General features: G+C 37.0%; 2 protein-coding genes across 3 annotated transcripts in view; both read right to left on the reverse strand.

Moving 5' to 3' along the window:
* The window catches only part of LOC129425815 (immunoglobulin kappa light chain-like), a 688,217-nt gene that overhangs the window by 177,911 nt on the left and 490,733 nt on the right, over positions 1–19,573 (reverse strand). The window lies entirely within an intron of this gene.
* slc17a7b (solute carrier family 17 member 7b) lies at positions 143–18,190 on the reverse strand. Of its 2 annotated transcripts, XM_055181391.2 has the most exons (13): positions 18,032–18,190; positions 12,720–12,972; positions 11,364–11,482; positions 11,136–11,250; positions 10,970–11,057; positions 10,738–10,824; positions 7,271–7,413; positions 6,874–7,023; positions 6,553–6,685; positions 6,260–6,370; positions 6,055–6,182; positions 3,906–3,975; positions 143–2,107 (listed from the first exon to the last, which is right to left on the reverse strand). In XM_055181391.2, exons 1-13 carry the CDS (start codon positions 18,091–18,093, stop codon positions 1,830–1,832), a joined length of 1,737 nt encoding a protein of 578 aa, XP_055037366.1. In that variant the 5' UTR covers positions 18,094–18,190; the 3' UTR covers positions 143–1,829. The 2 variants fall into 2 exon arrangements, with proteins under 2 accessions (XP_055037366.1, XP_055037368.1); XM_055181393.2 differs by lacking the exon at positions 3,906–3,975 and having other exon boundaries at positions 1,924–2,107.

A 19,573-nucleotide genomic window follows, 5' to 3' on the forward strand; every position in this document is an offset into this window, starting at 1 on the left:
ATTGATTTTGGTTAAACTTTTGTCTTTTTTTTTGTCCCACCCATCCATTACACTAAGCCATGAAATATATCTAGACTTTAAGACACTAAAGCTAAAATTGTCTGCAATGCAACACCAATGTACTGTAAATAATCACAATATATTTTCTTCAAAGTCACTTTATCACAAGTTTTGTATTTATACATTCATTTTGCATAACATAGAACAGATATGTAGGAAACAGACCCAACATAAAGACACAAACCGCAATGAGAATGTGTTGTAGATAGAGTCGTATCATATGATCTTCATAAAACAGCCTTAAGAAATCATGAAGTGTTTATCCTTAATATGAGATGTTAAATATAACAGAACTGAATAGATATGAGAGCTACTTATAGGCTCAATACAAAAGCTATTTTGACATCCATTCACACATAAAAATGATGGTGATCCAGGTTTTTAAAACAAAGAAATCATGGTTACAGTAAAGCGCTTACTGTACACGCACAAAGATATTAAGGTTAAGCAAAGCAATGACACTTAGAGACAAATAAAAAAATCATCATATTTTCTAACACTACATACACCTTAACAAAAACACAAACTATGCAGTATGAGCACACTGACTAGTTGACTTGTAAATTTACTAAATATTTGTCACAAATTTTGTCGACAGTGCTTTATTTGTACTAGAACGCTCCCACACTGTAAAAAAGTTTACAATTCATTTCAACTTTCCTGACTAGTAAAGAGATGAATAAAGCTGAATTTATTATTGAAGTTGACATTAAATCAACTTTATTTTTATAATTTATAGCAACTTCTCACATCAAGAAAAATCAATTGTAAATTCAAGTTGATTAAACTTAAAAATGTAAGTGCAACAAGGAATTTTTACAGTGCTGAATAAAAAATACAATACGACATAAAACATTAAATATCATTTTAACGTTCAAATCAGTAAGTGTACCATCTATCAAAAACAAAAGATTCATCCAAAGAGTTTTAGGTTATATTTCACGCCTTCGGTTTAAATTTGATTAAAATGGGACCAATACGACACACACCACTCAGTACTGGCACACAAGATCAAATTTCTAAATGATATTGTTGGTTTGAACATTTCTTGAACATGTTAACATGTGTGAACATCAACAGAGCTTGAGATTGTCATAATTTAGTGAGAATGACAGTCATAACATTTATTACAAAGAAGAATATTAATCTCTACTTTACAGGTTAAACAGCAAACTTTACCACCAGTCAAAATGTTTAAAAATTTTAAAAACAATTTTAAAAGATGAATGAAATACATATAATTTGTGCTTGAAAAATGCAGAAAAGTGTGTAGTATGCACAAGAACTTCTTCAATAGTCTTCTTCAAACATCCCATAATGCACCGCATGAACTTCGATGACAGAATCACCACAATGTGATATTGACAATGGATGGCAACCTCTGAAGAAGCTCATATACAAGGAAATTATTTTATTTTTGATTTGGTGACTATATAATACTCTATATAATTTTAATGTGTGTTATTTTTTCTTTGGATTATTTTGCTATTAATGGATGATTAGTTGTGTCTAAACTTACACTGGTGTAGTAGTATTGGGCTTTTGAACCATTGTAAAATAACACATTCACCCGACACTGACACATACAAACATGCATACAAACACTTACATTGTGCTGAATCTATTGCTGTAATATTACAATAAGGTGTGATGTAAATCATGGGTGTTTTTTGGGCTCAGTTTCTGTCTGGGAGGAAAATTTGGTCAATTTTCCACCCAATCCGTGCACATATTTTCCAAAATTCCTCGAAGCCCCAAATCCCTTAAAATTATTGATCTTTTCCTCCATAGGTATTTGTGCTGACAGGTTGGATGTATTCTTCCGTTTTATCCCAGTCTGTGACCCAGCTTCCTGCAGCTCTGCCCCCTACAGTCCCCGCCCCGTTGGGATCACCTGATTGGAGAGTTGCTCCATAGCCGCCGCCCCCTGTGCGATACAGCTCCTCCGTTTCATTCGCCAGTTCATCTTCTTCTAATATTCCACATTTTTCCTCGCTCATGTTTTCTGGTTCTGCCCATGGCTGCTTTTCTCCTGATGCAAAAATACCTGGAACCGTGATCGTTACATAACATAATATAGATTCATTAAGTCTAATTTTGGGTGATTTTCCTGAAAACTTAATGTAAAACCTCGGTCATATTTAACCCCAAAATGTAGGTTTAGCATATCATAAATAAAACTCATTCGGGGGACATTAAATTAAAATCCCCGCCCACACACCAGAATTCAAAATCTAAAAAAGAGCTTTGGTTGATTTTGGGGTGAAATATGACGGGAGACATTTATTTGCCCTTTAACAGGCTTATTAAATGCATTATTACACTGTAAAAAATACACAGCATTTTTGTCAAATCATCATATTTAACTTCAAAAAATAAAGTTAAACCATTTCAACTTGATTTTATAAGTTATGTCAAATTTTCACAAGCCAGAACTTAAAATAATAGGTTGAATTAGGGCTGTTTGATTCCGGATTTTTTGGAATTGATTCCGATTCCTGTTTCTGGAATCCAAAGAATCTATTCCAAGAATCGATTCCTTACTGCTATTTTCGATTCTTTTTTGTAATGCTGCCAACACTGTGAACATCATTGTTGCGTCTTTTACCGTGCCACACAGAGAGACTCGCTGCACCAGGTGTAACAATGCGACCGTTTTGTTTTACCATTTTTATTTATTTGTGGTAGCATATATTTCATCCAGTATTGTAAAACTATTGTTAAAATTCCTGTTAAATTCTAAAAGCATTTTGTTCAGGAACAGACCTTATGCACACTTTATACACAATCATATAAACTTTTTTAGGGCCTTTTCACAAACTTTGTTTACCTTGGAGGCATTCTTCTATGCGTAGTGTGATTGATTGTTGTTGTCGATCGATTTATTCTTCTTATTTATTCTCCTCAACTACAACGAGTAAGATCAAACCGTGTCCAGCAGCCAATTCTAAAGATTTCATTGGGTCAGTCATTTGCGCTGATTGCCGCCCTACACGATGCTGAAATAATCATCCTACCCTAAACCATATCTGTGTCATGACTGGATCCATTTATTTAGTCTGAACTTTATTTCTTTACAGGTACGTGATTGTGTTGACCACAGACTATAAAAAATTGACAACGCCTGTTCAGACAGTGTCCCGATACGGCGCTGACATCTTGGGTCTTGAGTCTGTGCAGAAGTGATTTCTGGACCAGTCTTGCACAGTAGTGAGCAGGAAGTAAAGCCGCAAAATCAAGGCCCCGCCCTCGCAGAATGCGCATATCACAGCTGTCAATCATGACATGACACCGCAGTTTTTATAGCATTAAATAACTAAATAAAAACAAACTTATTTTAAAAACAAACACTTGAATTTACACCAGCGTAATAAAACAACAGTTAAAGCAGCTTCGGAAAAAAAATAATTGAAGTGTAATTAAATTGTTTAGTTGGTCTCAAGTCCCATTGAATAGCATGGGGGAGGCGGGGTTTATGACCTATACTAGGACCAGTCACTGGGGGGCGATCGAGACATTTTGGCTTTACTTTTCAGGGCTCGTGTAGCACGCTTAGTGTTGACAAATGAAATCGTCTACAGGCTGCAGTTTGTGTAAAAAAAAACTAATGGAATCAATTCCAGCCTTTGGAATCGACTCTCAATTCCCAACGCCTCGGAATCGAGGAATAGATTCTTTTTGGAATCGATTCCCAGCCCTAGGTTAAATTGATGTGAAAAACCAAATGGTTTTTATTTTATGCTGCATATGTTTTACATATACTGCAAAATGAATCTCAATATTACACATGTAAAATGACAAAGAGATGAATGGAAATAAGAGAAAGAAATGACAGAAATATTCACCGTAGAAGATAACTCCACCATAATGAACAAGTGAAGCAATGAGAAACACATACTGCCATTCCTCACGGGTCTACAGAGAAACACAGGAGGACATTGTATGTGTAGATGTTGAATATATCTGTAGATATTCGGTGGCTTCGTAAAGTAACTGACAGAGAGGTCGCTCTTAACAATGTCACTACATTGCATCAAAATAGATCAAAGCAAGTGTCCACCACAGACTTGGATTGATATTTTGTAATCTAATGCAATGACACTTGGAAAGTGTTTTTAAGTGTGACCTGATTGTCCACATACTTTTTGAGAACCACTGGATGAATGTTTGTTAGGGCATGTGTAAACATTCAGTAACATGTACATAAATGTCAGATGTATATTTGAAACTTCAGATGATTATGTAGAAATGTGGGAGAGTTAATGATGCCTGGCAATAAAAGAAAAGGAAAACTAAAACAAAAAGGTTAAAAAATGCTGCCTACATACAAACAGCTCTACAGATGTTATAAAGACATGTTCAAGGAAAGCATATGTTAATGCTTTTACAGGCTGTAAACATGAGATGAATCTGATTGGCACTTACCCACCGCCAATACCACCACATCAAAACACAAATGCTTTAAAATCACACCATACAAACAAGCTGTAAACCTCAATGCTTCCTGCCGTAAATCTCAACGCTCAACACTTCCTGCCGTAAATCTTAACGCTTCCTGCCAGAAATCTCAACAGTCAACACTTCCTGTCATAAATCTCAACGCTAAACACTTCCTGCCATAAATCTTAACGCTTCCTGCCAGAAAGCTCAACGCTTCCTGCCGTAAATCTCAACGTTCAACGCTTCCTGCCATAAATCTCAACGCTTCCTGCCGTAAATCTTAACGCTTCCTGCCAGAAAGCTCAACGCATCCTGACGTAAAGCTCAACGATTCCTGCCGTAAATCTCAACGCTCAATGCTTCCTGCCGTAAAGCTCAACGCTTCTTTCCGTAAATCTTAACGCTTCCTGCTGTAACGGCGCATTCACACAAGGCGTAAGCGTTAACGCTTCCTATTCACTTTTTTAATGGGTGACGTCATGCGTTGCTGAACTGAATTGTGGATCCGTCGGCGCCGCGTCACTGCCGTTGCTCACGGCAGAAGTTGAACATTTCTCAACTTTTTAAGCGGCAACGTGTGCGTCACCCAATCAGATTGCCATTGCAAATAACCTAGGCAGAGCCAGCCAATTACGTTTATGGAAGAACGGAGCATGTGTAGCAGCTGTTGGCCACGCTTCAGACAAGCCTTCCGTTAAGCGTTAACGCTGACTCCCCATGTGAATGCGCCGTAAATCTTAACACTTCCTGCTGTAAATCTTAATGCTTCCTGCCATAAATCTCAACGCTGCCTGCCGTAAATCTTAACACTTCCTGCCGTAAATCTTAACACTTCCTGCCGTAAAGCTAAGCGCTTCCTGCCATAAAGCTCAACACTTCCTGCCGTAAAGCTCAACGCTTCCAGACGTAAAACTTAACACTTTCTGCCGGAAAGCTCAACGCATCCTGCTGTAAATCTAAACGCTTCCTGCTGTAAATCTTAACGCTTCCTGCCATAAAGCTCAAAGCTTCATGTCGTAAAGCTCAGCGCTTTCTGCCATAAAGCTCAACGCTTCCAGACGTAAAAACTCAACGCTTCCTGCTGTAAATCTTAATTCTTCCTGCCGTAAAGCTCAAAGCTTCCTGCCGTAAAACTCACCGCTTCCTGCTGTAAACCTTAACACTTCCTGCCATGAAGCTTAAAGCTTCCTGTGTAAAGATCAACGCTTCCTGCCGTTAAACTCAGTGCTTCCTGCCATAAAGATTAATGCTTCCTGCTGTAAAATTCAACGCTTCCTGCCGAAAAGATCAACACTTCCTGTTGTAAAGATAAACGCTTCCTGTCATAAGGATGAATGTTTCCTGCTGTAAAGATTAATGCTTCCTGCTGTAAAGATAAACACTTCCTGCCGTTAAACCCAATGTTTCCTGCCGCAAAACTCTACCCTTCCTGCGCTAAAGCTTAGCATTTCCAGACGTTAAACTCAATGCTCAATGCGGTCTTAAAACTCAAACTTCCTGCCGTGAAACTCAATGCATCTTTTGTTTCACATCTTCAGGTCCTCAAATTTGTACCTTGTTTTTTGTCATGGCCCCAACAATCAGAGGGCACACCATACCAGATAGAGTGCCAACGCCATTAGAGATGCCCATCAGAATGCTGGCATATCGTGGAGCGATATCCAAATGATTTACGTTGAACCCTGGAAGTTGCAGAAAACATTTTCAGTAAGAAACTAAATTAAAATGTGCAGAAAAATACTGGAAAAAAACTCCTTACCGGAGATGGCAAAGCCACTAAACCCGACAGCCAAGACGAGGAATGAAATGGCGATACCCTTAGTGTGAGAGAAACCCACTACCAGAAGAAATGTGGCTTCTAACCCAAAACCTAAATATACACACAGAGAGAGAAAGCTGCCATCAGATGTACCTTTATATCTAAAAAGTATTTATTTACAACAACCACACTTAAAATCACACATTATCTCTATGGTTAAAAACTGTATATTATTTCATGAAACGTTCTCTCATGGCACATGAAAACAGTTGAAGATCTGCACACATCATTACCACCACAGTTCATGAGCTTCCTGACATTGGTGGTCGTCATAATTTTATGACTCCTCAGGTAGTCAGCTAGCTGTCCTCCAATTGGCACGACAATAGTCATCACCAGATGAGGAAGAGCAGAGAGAAAACCAACCTACAGAGAGAAAGAAACAGATGTCATTTGATATACGAGTTCATACTGAGATCAGTTTGAAACATTCCTCTCTCAAACGTGGGATTATTTGCAAAACAACACATCTGAGAAACAAGAGAGACTTTAAAGAGATCTCATTTGTGTCTATTATGTAGATTCAATGGTTTCTACAGTACATCTTCTCTCACCTTACTGATCTCAAATTTAAAGACCTCTTCAAAATACGCCGGTTGACTGATGAGCAGCAGGTAGAAGGTCCAGCTCCTACAGAAATTAGCCACGATGATGGCGTACACTGGCATTGATGTGAAGAACTTACGCCAGGGAGCTTTAAATTTCTGCACGAGAGGTAAAGAGAGAACAGTACACACAATTAAATTGCGAACGTATTGTTTCACTTCAGAAAAACACAAAACTCAGCCACAATTCAAGGGAATTGCAAAGCTAAGAAGAAACAGAATAGACTTTTATTTCATTTCGATTCAGCTGAAAAAGCTATTGGAAGTCATATACACTTAAGATAGCATGAGGTTGAGTTTTTGGTGAACTATTCCCTCACAGTTCATACAGTATGTGTGTGTTTACCATCAGTGGATTCAAGAGTGTCGCTGATTCACCGATGGCATCTTCAATATATTTCCTCTCCTCTGGGGTGATGGTGGGGTGAGCTGCAGGACTCTCATACGACACCAGAATCCAAAACATGTACCAGCAGATCCCAAAACTACCTACAGCCACAGAGAGAGAGAGAGAGAGAGAGAGAGAGAGACAGAGTGACAGAGAGACAGAGAGACAGAGAGATAGTGCTACTATTAATCTAGAAAATGTGAAAAAGGATCAACCCAGTAACTTGTAACGATCAGCCCTATCAGCCGAGTTACAAATAGTTAAAAGGGGTCAGATCTTACTGTGTGAGGTTAAAACAATGTTAAAAGGATGACAAACAAGTGAAATGAAATTAAATAAGTGTATTTACAAGATCACAATGAACTTAAAACAACACATTAAAACTTAAGACTGTTAAAAGAAAGGAATACAAGAAAACCAAACCTAAAACAATCTAAAAGTTCAAGCGTGTTAAAAGTCCAAATGTGCAAAGTGTTCTCCAGTGTATATACAATCCAATGATAGTGTAATCCACAAAAGATGTCTGGAAGGGTAAGTCCACAATGAAAGAAACTCCTCAATCCAGCAGTGAATTGGCTTTAGCATATGCTCCCCATGTGCTCTATGCTACTTCCTTTTATAGGGTTACTTCCTGTTTCCTGTCATGTGATCACTCACATGACAGGTAAACCATATCAAAATAAAAGACATACACACAAATTAAAAGTAAGAGATAAAATGGAATAAAATGGCTAAGACTACATGTAAAACCTAGTTAAAACTCAAATATACATAAAATCATAAAAGATATATATTGAGCGGTTAAAACATGCGTCTTGTGTGGCAGTGTCACATAGTCCCCCCCCTTAGCTTACCGCCTCGGGGGAGAAACTAGTCCTTTCAAGGTACTGTCAGCCATTGTCCATCTTGTGGGGCTCCTCTTGTACGTGTGCATTAAAATGTCTTTGTGAAAAATTAGTACCTGCTAGGCCCTCCCACATCGGCACTAGCTTGCCGGAGGAATCTGTGGAAATACGTAAGAGAGGTGGGATCCAATACCAGACTGGGCATCCCTGGGTAGGTGGCGCCGCTCCTCCCGGGGTCCTGAAGCACCCAGCTCTTCTGGCACGCCGCTCTCCCGGGTATTTCCTCCTTTCCGGCTTCGTGGTCTGATGGTGAGAAGTAGCTGTAGCTGGTGATGAACATTGATGTTGAGGCTGTGAATCTGGTTTGAGGCCGATGACGGCATACTCCTCGTTCTCCACACCACACCCTTGGCAGTTCTTTACAAAGGTCCAGACGTCTTTGCGGATGGTAGGCCACCAGGCCACCTCCAGGATCCTGAGGAGAGTCTTTAGTCGACAGTGATGTTTCTCCTCAGTCCTTGAATGGAGGTGCTGTATCGTCCGTTGGACCAGGGCCTGAGGGATAATGATCTGTATCCTGCCCTGGTCGTTGTCCTTCTGGATCTGACGATACAGCAGGCCCTGGTGGCTCCTCACGCTGATGTTGTTGTTGTTCTGGGATGTGGGTGGAGAGATGGTCAGGTCCTGGAGCATGACGTCATCAACCTGCGTGCTGCTGAATGTGTCTCTGGAGAAGGGGAGAATGGAGAAGATGTAGTGGAAATCTGGCCCTGCTGATGTTGTGGCACAGAGTTCTCGGTCAGTGGCTCTATTGAAGATTCCTGAAGTGTTCAAGGTGGTGGGACTAATGTCAGGAGGAATACCAGGGGAGATCGTGGGTGGTGCTGGGCAGGTAGTTGATGAAGGTGGGGAGACAGCGGCTTCTGGATGCTTCTTTTGTTCCAGTAGCTTTGCCCATTTCTTGTCTCGCCGTTTAAAACAATCAACCACCTCTCTTTCCAGTGTGGCCACGGCATCCTTCACAGATTCCTCCAGCTTACAAAATTTAAAATCCACAGCCTCTCTAAAACCCACTTCACGGTTAAGATTACTTTCAACAGAGTCTTTAAAATCCTTCTCCAGTTTTAAAACAATACTTTTAAGATATGAAACTTCAGCACGCAACAATTTACATTCACATTTGTGTAAAACCTGTTCATCATTAAAACCAGCAGATGTTTTAAAAGAAGCAGCATTTACAGAGTTATTCATCATCTTTTAACAATTCTCAACACAGTGTTTACAATCTTAAAAGATCCCCGTACGGGCCACCACTATGTAACGATCAGCCCTATCAGCCGAGTTACAAATAGTTAAAAGGGGTCAGATCTTACTGTGTGAGGTTAAAACAATGTTAAAAGGATGACAAACAAGTGAAATGAAATTAAATAAGTGTATTTACAAGATCACAATGAACTTAAAACAACACATTAAAACTTAAGACTGTTAAAAGAAAGGAATACAAGAAAACCAAACCTAAAACAATCTAAAAGTTCAAGCGTGTTAAAAGTCCAAATGTGCAAAGTGTTCTCCAGTGTATATACAATCCAATGATAGTGTAATCCACAAAAGATGTCTGGAAGGGTAAGTCCACAATGAAAGAAACTCCTCAATCCAGCAGTGAATTGGCTTTAGCATATGCTCCCCATGTGCTCTATGCTACTTCCTTTTATAGGGTTACTTCCTGTTTCCTGTCATGTGATCACTCACATGACAGGTAAACCATATCAAAATAAAAGACATACACACAAATTAAAAGTAAGAGATAAAATGGAATAAAATGGCTAAGACTACATGTAAAACCTAGTTAAAACTCAAATATACATAAAACCATAATATATATATATTGAGCGGTTAAAACATGCGTCTTGTGTGGCAGTGTCACAAACTTAGTTTTAGTAAAACATTTTCTGCAAGAATGTGAAAAAATATGTCATTGAAATTAGGCTCCCCTTGTGATGTCAGAAGGGGATAATACCCCCCTTAATCTGCACTATCCAACCAAGGCACTGCCATTTAGTGCAGAGATCAGCTCATTTGCATTTTAAAGGACACACCCAAAAACGGCACATTTTTGCTCACACCTACAAAATGGCAAATTTAACATGCTATAATAAATTATCTATATGCTATTTTGAGCTAAAACTAAAGATTTATTTGACATCATAAAATAGTCTTGTGAAATGTCTCCTTTAAAGCAATAGTAAAATATATTGGATGGATTGGAGGATGCTTTCTGTTAAAAAAATGGTGAAAATAAAAAAAAACATTATTATATACAAACTCTAAGGTGCACAATGGTGGCACATTTTTTTCTGAATTAACTAATTAAAAATTGTATTAAAAAAATAATAAATATATATATCAATACCGTCAACTGTGTGGTTACCATCATTTACCAAAATATCTTCTTTTGTGTTCAACAGAATAAAGAACTCTCATACTCTCGTATCTGTCAAAACTCATTCAGGTTTAAAACAACATGATGACAGGATTTTTAATTTTCTGTCTATCCCTTAATGAATCAAATGTGTTTCTCACCATATACATAGAAGACTGATGACCAGCCTGAATACTGTACAAGAACACCAGCTAAAGGCATCGCGATGACGGCACCAGCGTATGATCCTGACACAACCAATAAAACATCAAATAAATTTCACATACAAGCAATCATTAGTCTTAGTTTAAATAGTTAAAATAGTTCAATATCTAACTAACAGCTAATTCTAATGAAAGAATAATGATGAACTTCCAAAAGTAATGACCTCACCACAGAACGCTGTTGTGGCCAATCGGCTTCTTTCTAGAGGTGGAGCCCATTTTGCCCAGATCCCATGGCATGCTGGGTAAGAAACACCCTATGTAGAAATAATGTAGTGATTCATGCATCTTTATTAACATACTTCTATAAAGTGTGTGCGTGTGTGAGTTTTCACCTCCACCAGCCCCTGCAGTATTCTCACTAAAATCACACAGCCAAAATGCAGCCGGGCCGCTGCAGGAATCATCATATTTAGGACAGACGTGGCTACAATGGCAAAACCAAACACCCTGAGACACAAAGAGATAGATGTAGATACTGTGAATAATATTTATTACCAATGCTTACTTTTTTCTCTGCATGTGTATTTTGTTCAGTATGGTACAGTGATCGGATGACTGACCTGTTGGCTGGAAACTTCTGGCAGATGAAACCTCCAGGAATCTGAGTGACAATGTAGCCCCAAAAAAATGATCCGTGAATCATCCCGACGGTTTCTGGATCCCACGTGAACAGAGCTTTCTGAAACACATAAAGATATTTCATTTAAAATACAAAAAAAGGTTATCGTGGCAATGTTCTCAACAAAACAACCTGGCGTGTGTTGTACAGAGAAGACAATCACACAATGCATTGCAATAGGTTCATTGAGATTTGGTTCTATTAAAGGTGGGATATTTAGATTTAAAATGTTTTAATTGGCTTTTACCCAAGCAAAGGACTTATGCAAATGTCCTTTTACTGATTTATACTGTAAAAAAAAATTTATTGTTAGTTGTTGCATATTATTACAATTTTTATCATAAAACAAATGACTATTTACACATTCAAAACTGTTTATTTTACTTTATTTTACCATGTTTTGTTAAATCTATTATAGTTTATAACTGTATATGTCAAGTTTTTTTTCAGATTTCAGGCATTTGTACCTTTTATTTTCTTAAAATTACAAATAAAAGGTCACACTTTATTTTATGGCATAACTGTTACAGTGTAATACATTTAAGTACTAAGTAATAATCATTAACAACATGTACTTACTATACACTGTACAAAAAATCTGTAGAAATAGCAATGGTATTGCAGCTGGGTTGCCGGTAAATTATACATGCTACATGTAATTTTTATAGCAGTGACATAATTACATGCAACTAACCCTAACCCTAAACCAAACCCTAATCCTAACCCCAACCCTACACTGTAAAAAAATCCCGTAGAAATTTGCAGCTGGGTTGCCGGTAACTTAGCGTAGATTTAAATTTATGTTATTTACTGGCAAGAGTTTGTTCAAAGTTAAATAAATTTTAAATATTAACAAGTCTTTATCTTTACAGAATAAAACTATACAATAACAGCCTCATGCAAAGCATTCTGGGAACCAGAAATCATCATCAACCTTTTTCTGTTTTTTTTTGCCCCAGATTTTGTTTCCCAGAATGTTTTGCTTGATGCTGTTTTTCTAGTTTTATTCTGTAAAGACAAAGACTTGTAAATTCTTTTAAATTCATTTAACTTTGAACAAAATGTTGCCAGTAAATAACATAAATTTAAATCTACGCTTTAAACCCAGCTGCAAATTTCTACGAATTTTTTTTACAGTGTAGGGTTGGGGTTAGGATTAGGGTTTGGTTTAGGGTTAGTTGCATGTAATTATGTCATTGCTATAAAAATTACATGTAGCATGTATAACAAAGACACCATAAAATAAAGCGTTACCAAAAAAATGTACAGCTTTGAATTCAGAAGAGCGTGCACTTACCGCAACATATGGCTTGCCGTCTTTGTAGATGGTGTGATTGTTCACCATGCTGACGATGGCAACTCCCAGATTACACCGGATACCAAATGAGATGCAAAACCCGAGGCCTGACAGTATGGCGATGATGTATCGTCGTGGAAGCCCAAAACACGTGCAGTCCACCACAGGAAGATCTTTCTCCTCCTGAAGCTGTGGACGACCTTCTGCAGACAGCTCGATAGTCTCTCCATTCTCCTGACGCTTTTCTAAAACCCTGAGAAATTAAACACACCTGCATTAATCTGTTAAATCTATCAGAGATGTAAAACGCAGTTCAGAACACCACAAATACAATAAATGTGTCACATTTTTAACATTTATATTACGTTAATGATAATTTTTTAAAAGCAACTTGCAAGGTATACAATTTTATAAGCTCCTGTACAGCTCAGTGGTGGAGCATTGCGTTAGCAACGCAAAAGGTCAAGGGGTTCGAACCCAGGGAACACACATACTTATAAAAAATGGATACCTTGTAATGCACTGTAAGTCGCTTTAGATAAAACCGTCTGCCAAATGCATAAATTAATGAATAAATGAATAAGTATGTGTGTTTGATGGGTGCAAATAATCAATATTTTGCAATCATTTACCACTAAGCCACATAGAAGCAATCTGACAAGAAACCTTGGAGAAACAGTCAATAATTGAGTGAAAAAGTATTGGAAATTATTCAATATTTAATATTAATATTTTCTATGTAATTTGAAATATAGGGGTGGTTTCCCAGGCAGAGTTTAGATAAAGCCACAATGTTAAAAATGTCTGTAGAAATGACAGTATTACTGGCAGCTGTTTGCCACACTGTAAAAAATACTTTGCTGCCTTAAATTTTTTTGTTAAATCAACTTAGATTTACAAGTCATGTCAACAGAGATGAGTTGTCACAACTTATAAAATATAGTTGAGAAAAGGCAACTTAATTTTATAAGTTATAACAACTTATCTCTAGTCAAGATAAATAATAGAAAGTTGAAATGACTTGTAAATCCGAGTTGATTCAACAAAAAAATTTAAGGCAGCAGTGCAGTAACTTACTGATTTAAATTGATGTTATTTATTGGCAACAAGTAACTTTTGATCAAAGTTAAAAAAAAACATAAAAAATTAACAAGACTTTATCTTTACAGAATTAAACTAAAAAACAGCCTCATGCAATGGATTCTGGGAACCAAATCTGAATGAAAACGGCAAAAAGTTGATGAAGATTTTTGGTTCCAAGAATGCTTTTTACGAGGCTGTTATTTTATAGTTTTATTCTGTAAAGATAAAAATGTGTTAATGTTTAATGTTTATTTAACTTTGAACAGACAGTAAGTTGCTTGTAAATAACATACATTTCATCTACATTAACTTACTGCCAAATAGCATTTTTTTCAGTGGATTAGAATTATGCCTTATTTATGTTTTTACAACATACCCCACAGAAACACATTGCTGCTCTCGAGACAAAATAGGGGCACTGATAAATTTAAAAGTAGGTCATTGTAAGCTGTTTTTAGTTAAAGTGCACCAATTTCATTACTAAAAACGTTACTTTGTGTATTTGACCTTTAAAGATTTGCTCACAATGCAATGCTAACAGGAATTAACTTACAGGCTGTGAGTCTGAAGCAGGATGAATTATGATAATGTCGGTCTTGTCTATCACCAATCCTAGGGAGTAAACTGTTGCCTACAATCTGTGTTTGTTGTAGTCCAAGAAAAGACGTTTATGTTGGGGAAGATAACTTACGTCATCGTTTACTTGTGGGTTTGTATTTTTTAGTTAACATGAACTAAAACACACTTACACACCAAAGAAAATGTAAAATCCTGAATCGGAAAATAAGTGCTCTTTATGACAGCTCAAATATGCATTTTAGTCCCCGTCTGGGAAACTGCCCCTAAATAAGCTAGACTTATAATAGTGAGATTTATACTGAAGTAAAATGTTTTAATTTTGTCTGTTCAGACCTTATACACAAAGAGATTATGTTCAAATTAAAGAGATCTGATCTGTCCTGTCTAATCCAGATCGTGCATTTTTAGGATAACCGAGAATTTATTTAAACTTTAAAGAACACAACAAAACACAATACATTGTCAAAAAAGTATTTCCCCCACATAAATATCTAAAGAAATACGAAGAGTTTAAGAATAAAGTGAAGGTGATTTTCTGTTAAGTACAGACAGTTCAACACGCTCTTACTGTCAGAGTACAGCTGTACTTCAGCACTGATTAAATAATAATGTTCCTCTGCGTCTGAATTATTGATCAAACCTTCTATTTTCGTCTTTTTCTGCTCTCTTCCCCTCCTCCCATCATCCATCCATTCCTCTCTTCTCCTAAATCGTTTCTGATCCCCAGTGATCATATTTCTGACCGTCCCATCTGCCTGTTACAGTATATTCACTCTCAAGAAATCTCAGAGATGTTTAAGCATTTGTCTATGAAATGTTAGGATCCACCTTTATTTTAATCATTGCATTTAAACATCAACATTATGTGCATTAACAATCTGATGTAAGAGTAAGCCAGAGGGCGCGTCCATATTGAAACATCAGAGATTGATGGTGTGTGTGTGTGTGTTTAGTCTTTGTGGCTGCACTATGAAATGAAATCCTATAGAAAGAAAGATTGTTAATGCTTAAAAGTCTTTTCATTGATCAGCTGTTTAAAGCATCGTTTTTGTGCAATTCAAGTCACATTCACAATACGAGACCATCAGCTTTGTGCCGCGAGCATAACGCTGTCCTAAAGCCACATATCAGTTTCACTCGCTCTGCTTGAGTGTTTTATTCAATCTTACTCAAGATATCAACCTTTTACATCAAGAGATTTATGGTTTGTATATTACACAACAGTTAGTGTCTAAAGAGATACACAAAAGTTATGACTAAACAGTAGTAGTTTGGTGAGTTTGTCAAGGTTCAGCTCATAGTAAATAGTCTATTGTATGCACAGATTATCCCCTACTAATCCAATTGAAACAGAAAAGTAAATATTTATTTAGCACATCATGTCCACTCACTGTTAAATGTTGGACACGAAATTGCAAGCATCTGATTGGATGTTCTTAAACCGGAAGCCAAACAAAACATGAACAACATCTATACCGGTTAGTAACAAACAGACCAGACTTTGACCCGGTTTCACAGACAAGCTTAGCTAAAGCCAGACTATAAACAAGCCTTAAAAGTATGCTACTGGTGTGTATATTAAGGGTATATTTTAAGAGCTGTACATGCAAGTTATTTCAGTTGAGACAGCTCAAATATGTGTTTTAGTTTAGGACTATCCTTGTCTGTGAAACTGGGAGATAATGCTAATGTCAAGTGTAGTTACATGACTGACATTTTAATCTAAACTGAACAAAAAAATGCAGAAAGGTTTCTCTGGTGTCAGTCCTACTGCAGTGACCTTGAACGAAGGTGCGAAATGAGCGAGAGAAGGAAGGCCTTAAATTATGACTTAACAACATCCTTATACACTGTCTAGAAACAACAGCGACACTTTAACGGCACTATAGAGTACAATCCATTTATAGCAGTCGATGTGTTAAACCGATGACGTGTGGGGTTTTACACAGAGAGAAGCAAAAAGAGAAAGAAATAGAAAGAGAGAGAGAGAGAGAGAATAAGAAGAGAGGATTTGAGCAGCACCTGGTTAGTTGAAGATTTATTTCAGGACTGGAATCACAAATTAAAGACAGCTCATCATACAAAAGTTGATTTTATCCTACAGTGTAAAGCAAAATATGCCATACAGCCAAAAATAAATTTCTCTGGACAAAAATGATGCCTTAAATATATGCTAAAAACATTTTGTAGAAAAAAAGTCTAATTAAATATATTTTTGGATTTGAAAATAAAAAATTTTAACCTTCATATAGTAACATATATTTCAAAATGCATTTCAGGGGCAAAAATTATATAAAATAATTTATAACCCATTTGGCAAATATATTTTTTCCTGGAAAAAATATAAAGGTTTGTATAAAATGTATAAAGTACAAGTATAACATGTATAAGTATCTATACAATTATAAGTATATTTTTGTATAGTTGAAAATATATTTAATTTTAACCTTATCAATCTGTTGTGTTTACAGGTTTGTAGCATACAAGTTTCTTTTCCAATGTGGCGTGAATATAAATGGTTTAAAATATATTTATTTTCAGAAATATTCAAAATATTCAAACATTGGTGTAAAACATTTTGTAAACATAATTTAAAATATATTTCAGTACATATATTTTTGGCCATTTTTATTTTGAAATATATAAAAAAATATTTTTTGCAGTATGGGATTGATATACAAAACTTAATTTTTTATATATTTTGTAATCCCCAGTTTAAAAAAAAACAATAATTTATCTTTAATTTATCTTTAAACTTTAATTCATCAAACTTAAATGGTTGTGAACAAAAAAATTTAATCTGTACCCTGTCTGTAACCTAGAGCTTTTCCATGCATATGAAATAATTATATTGTAAATGACCAGTGAAGTATAACCTGATCAAGTATTAAATACACTAAACATTAAAGTAAAATTACTTATTAACTGTGCCCAGTGGAGAAGTGATCCCTATAAAAATTGTGTGAATATTAAAGACATCAGACTTTGAAAATAAATATGTCTATTTGAGATTGAATAATCACCTTTTAAAAGAGATCTAATCAAGTTTGTCCTTTAAAAATTTTAGAAAATTAAAAATGCACTATTAGATGTCAGAACATACTTATAAGAGCATTATGCTGAAAACACATAGTTTGTTTTAGGTCTAAGCATAGGCCATCTTTCAATAAAACAGTCGTGATGCAGAACGGAAGTGATCACCTGACAGGTGCAGTGTGACGTCACAGACCGGACAAGAGCCGCTATAAATAGTCTAGTCGAGTTAATCTGGTCATCCCGAACACACGCGCACGCACAACTAGTCAAACACTTAAATAATCAATTAAATCACCTCTCCTTCAATGTATCGTGTTGCAGGCTGTATTATCTTCCATCAGTTTTATAGAGAACATGAATGATCAAGTACATCGACTCACTTATGTATTACTAATCCTATTTAAACAATTCACACTGACATGATTTATTTTTGCCAATAATATTGAGTTGTACAGCTTTAAGTCGCATTAAAACTTCAGTAAGCTCTGATTTAAAGCTTTAGCTGTGAAGAAAGAAGAATTACACTCGTAGAGATTAGGTGCTTACAAATGTCACTACATCTACATCATTGACAATTCTTGTTTCATGCATTCAATTCATTTTTTCCCTCTTACCGGTTTATCCTTCCGAGCGTCTTCGCCGCTGCCGCTTTAAATCGCTCGGGTCTGACCTCCATCCTCCACAACTCCGCACACCGGGACGACCGGGACACTGCGCGCTCTCGCACTCTAGCGCGCGCACGAGGCGCAGCCACCCCTACCAACACCCATAAACGCGCACGCACATTCATACACAGATTCTCTCCGTCACACAAACACATTCATCATTTAGCTTCATAAATCAATGAAAATCGTGGAAGAACATTTCCAAAAATAAACCAGCTCTTGATTTAAGACAATTAAACAAGCGATATAACACAAAGCAACTTTATTATGTATGTTAAGTATACAGCATTACATAGTTAAAGAAACATTATAACAGCTTTAATAGTCAGAGAGAAACAGTGGTTGTTAAAGGGATAGTTCACACAAAAATGAAAATTCTGTCATCATCCACCCACTCTCATGCCGCCACAAACCTGCACAAACGTATCTGTTCTGACGACCACGAAGGAAGATATTAGTAACCGAAGCATTCGTGAGCCCCATTCACTTATATGCTATGGAGGTAAATGGGGCTCACAATAGGTTTACGAATATCCTTCAAAATATCTTCATTCGTGCTAATCAGAACAAAGAAATGAATACAGGCCTGCAACAACATGAGAATGAGCAAATGACGACAAAACCTTCACCCCTGGGTGAACTATCCCTTTAATAAAAGTCTGTTTTGTCTGCACGTGTCGCTGTCCAAGGTGCTGAAATGAGATTACTGTAAATCTGCACAGTGTCCACACACACGCGCGCACGCACACACACACAGTGAGGGGGTTAGGGGTCGAGCTCTGATCCCTTACCCTTCATATGAAGGACACACTATCCTTGTCTATTTTTAACTCCCATCGCAAAGAAGAGAGCCACGTAGTGGTTATGATATGCCACTACAAACAACCTATGTATTGAATAAACTAAATCATGCACACTTTACTCAGCCATAAAAGTAAAGAAGATCACAAACACTTTTCATCTTAAAAGAGGCAAGTTTTGATTAAACGTTTGATGCAACGTCTTTTAAAAAAATAGGCACTATGCTAGATAAATTAAAATACAACAATTACATCAACACACAATTTCTCACACATTCAGAAGCTGCACGGATTTTGCTTACTCTGTAATGTACACACCAGACACTCGCTCACACAGGCGCACACAAACACACACAGATGATCTCATAGGAAGCTCTTCTCCAGGTCCTGGGCAGAGATGGTTCTCAAGGGAGGAGGTCTGGACCGAGAGAGCGAGTGAAATGGAGAGGCTCTCTGAGGAGGTGACAGAGGAGGAGGCAGAGTGATTATGGAAGGAGTGTCAGAGAGAGAGCCGTAACTCCCTCCTCCCTTCTCCATCCTCTTCTGCATCCAGCCGTCTGCCACATAGCCGGAAAACACAGAGGATGAGGAACTGCTGAGATCCAGAGCGATATCTGACGGATGGAGAGACGTTACTTCATTCTCATTTGTGTGTCATTACAAATCCATTTACAGGAGCTTTTAGGAATAA

The sequence above is a fragment of the Misgurnus anguillicaudatus genome, chromosome 25, assembly GCF_027580225.2.
Source record: "Misgurnus anguillicaudatus chromosome 25, ASM2758022v2, whole genome shotgun sequence".
NCBI lineage: Eukaryota > Metazoa > Chordata > Actinopteri > Cypriniformes > Cobitidae > Misgurnus > Misgurnus anguillicaudatus.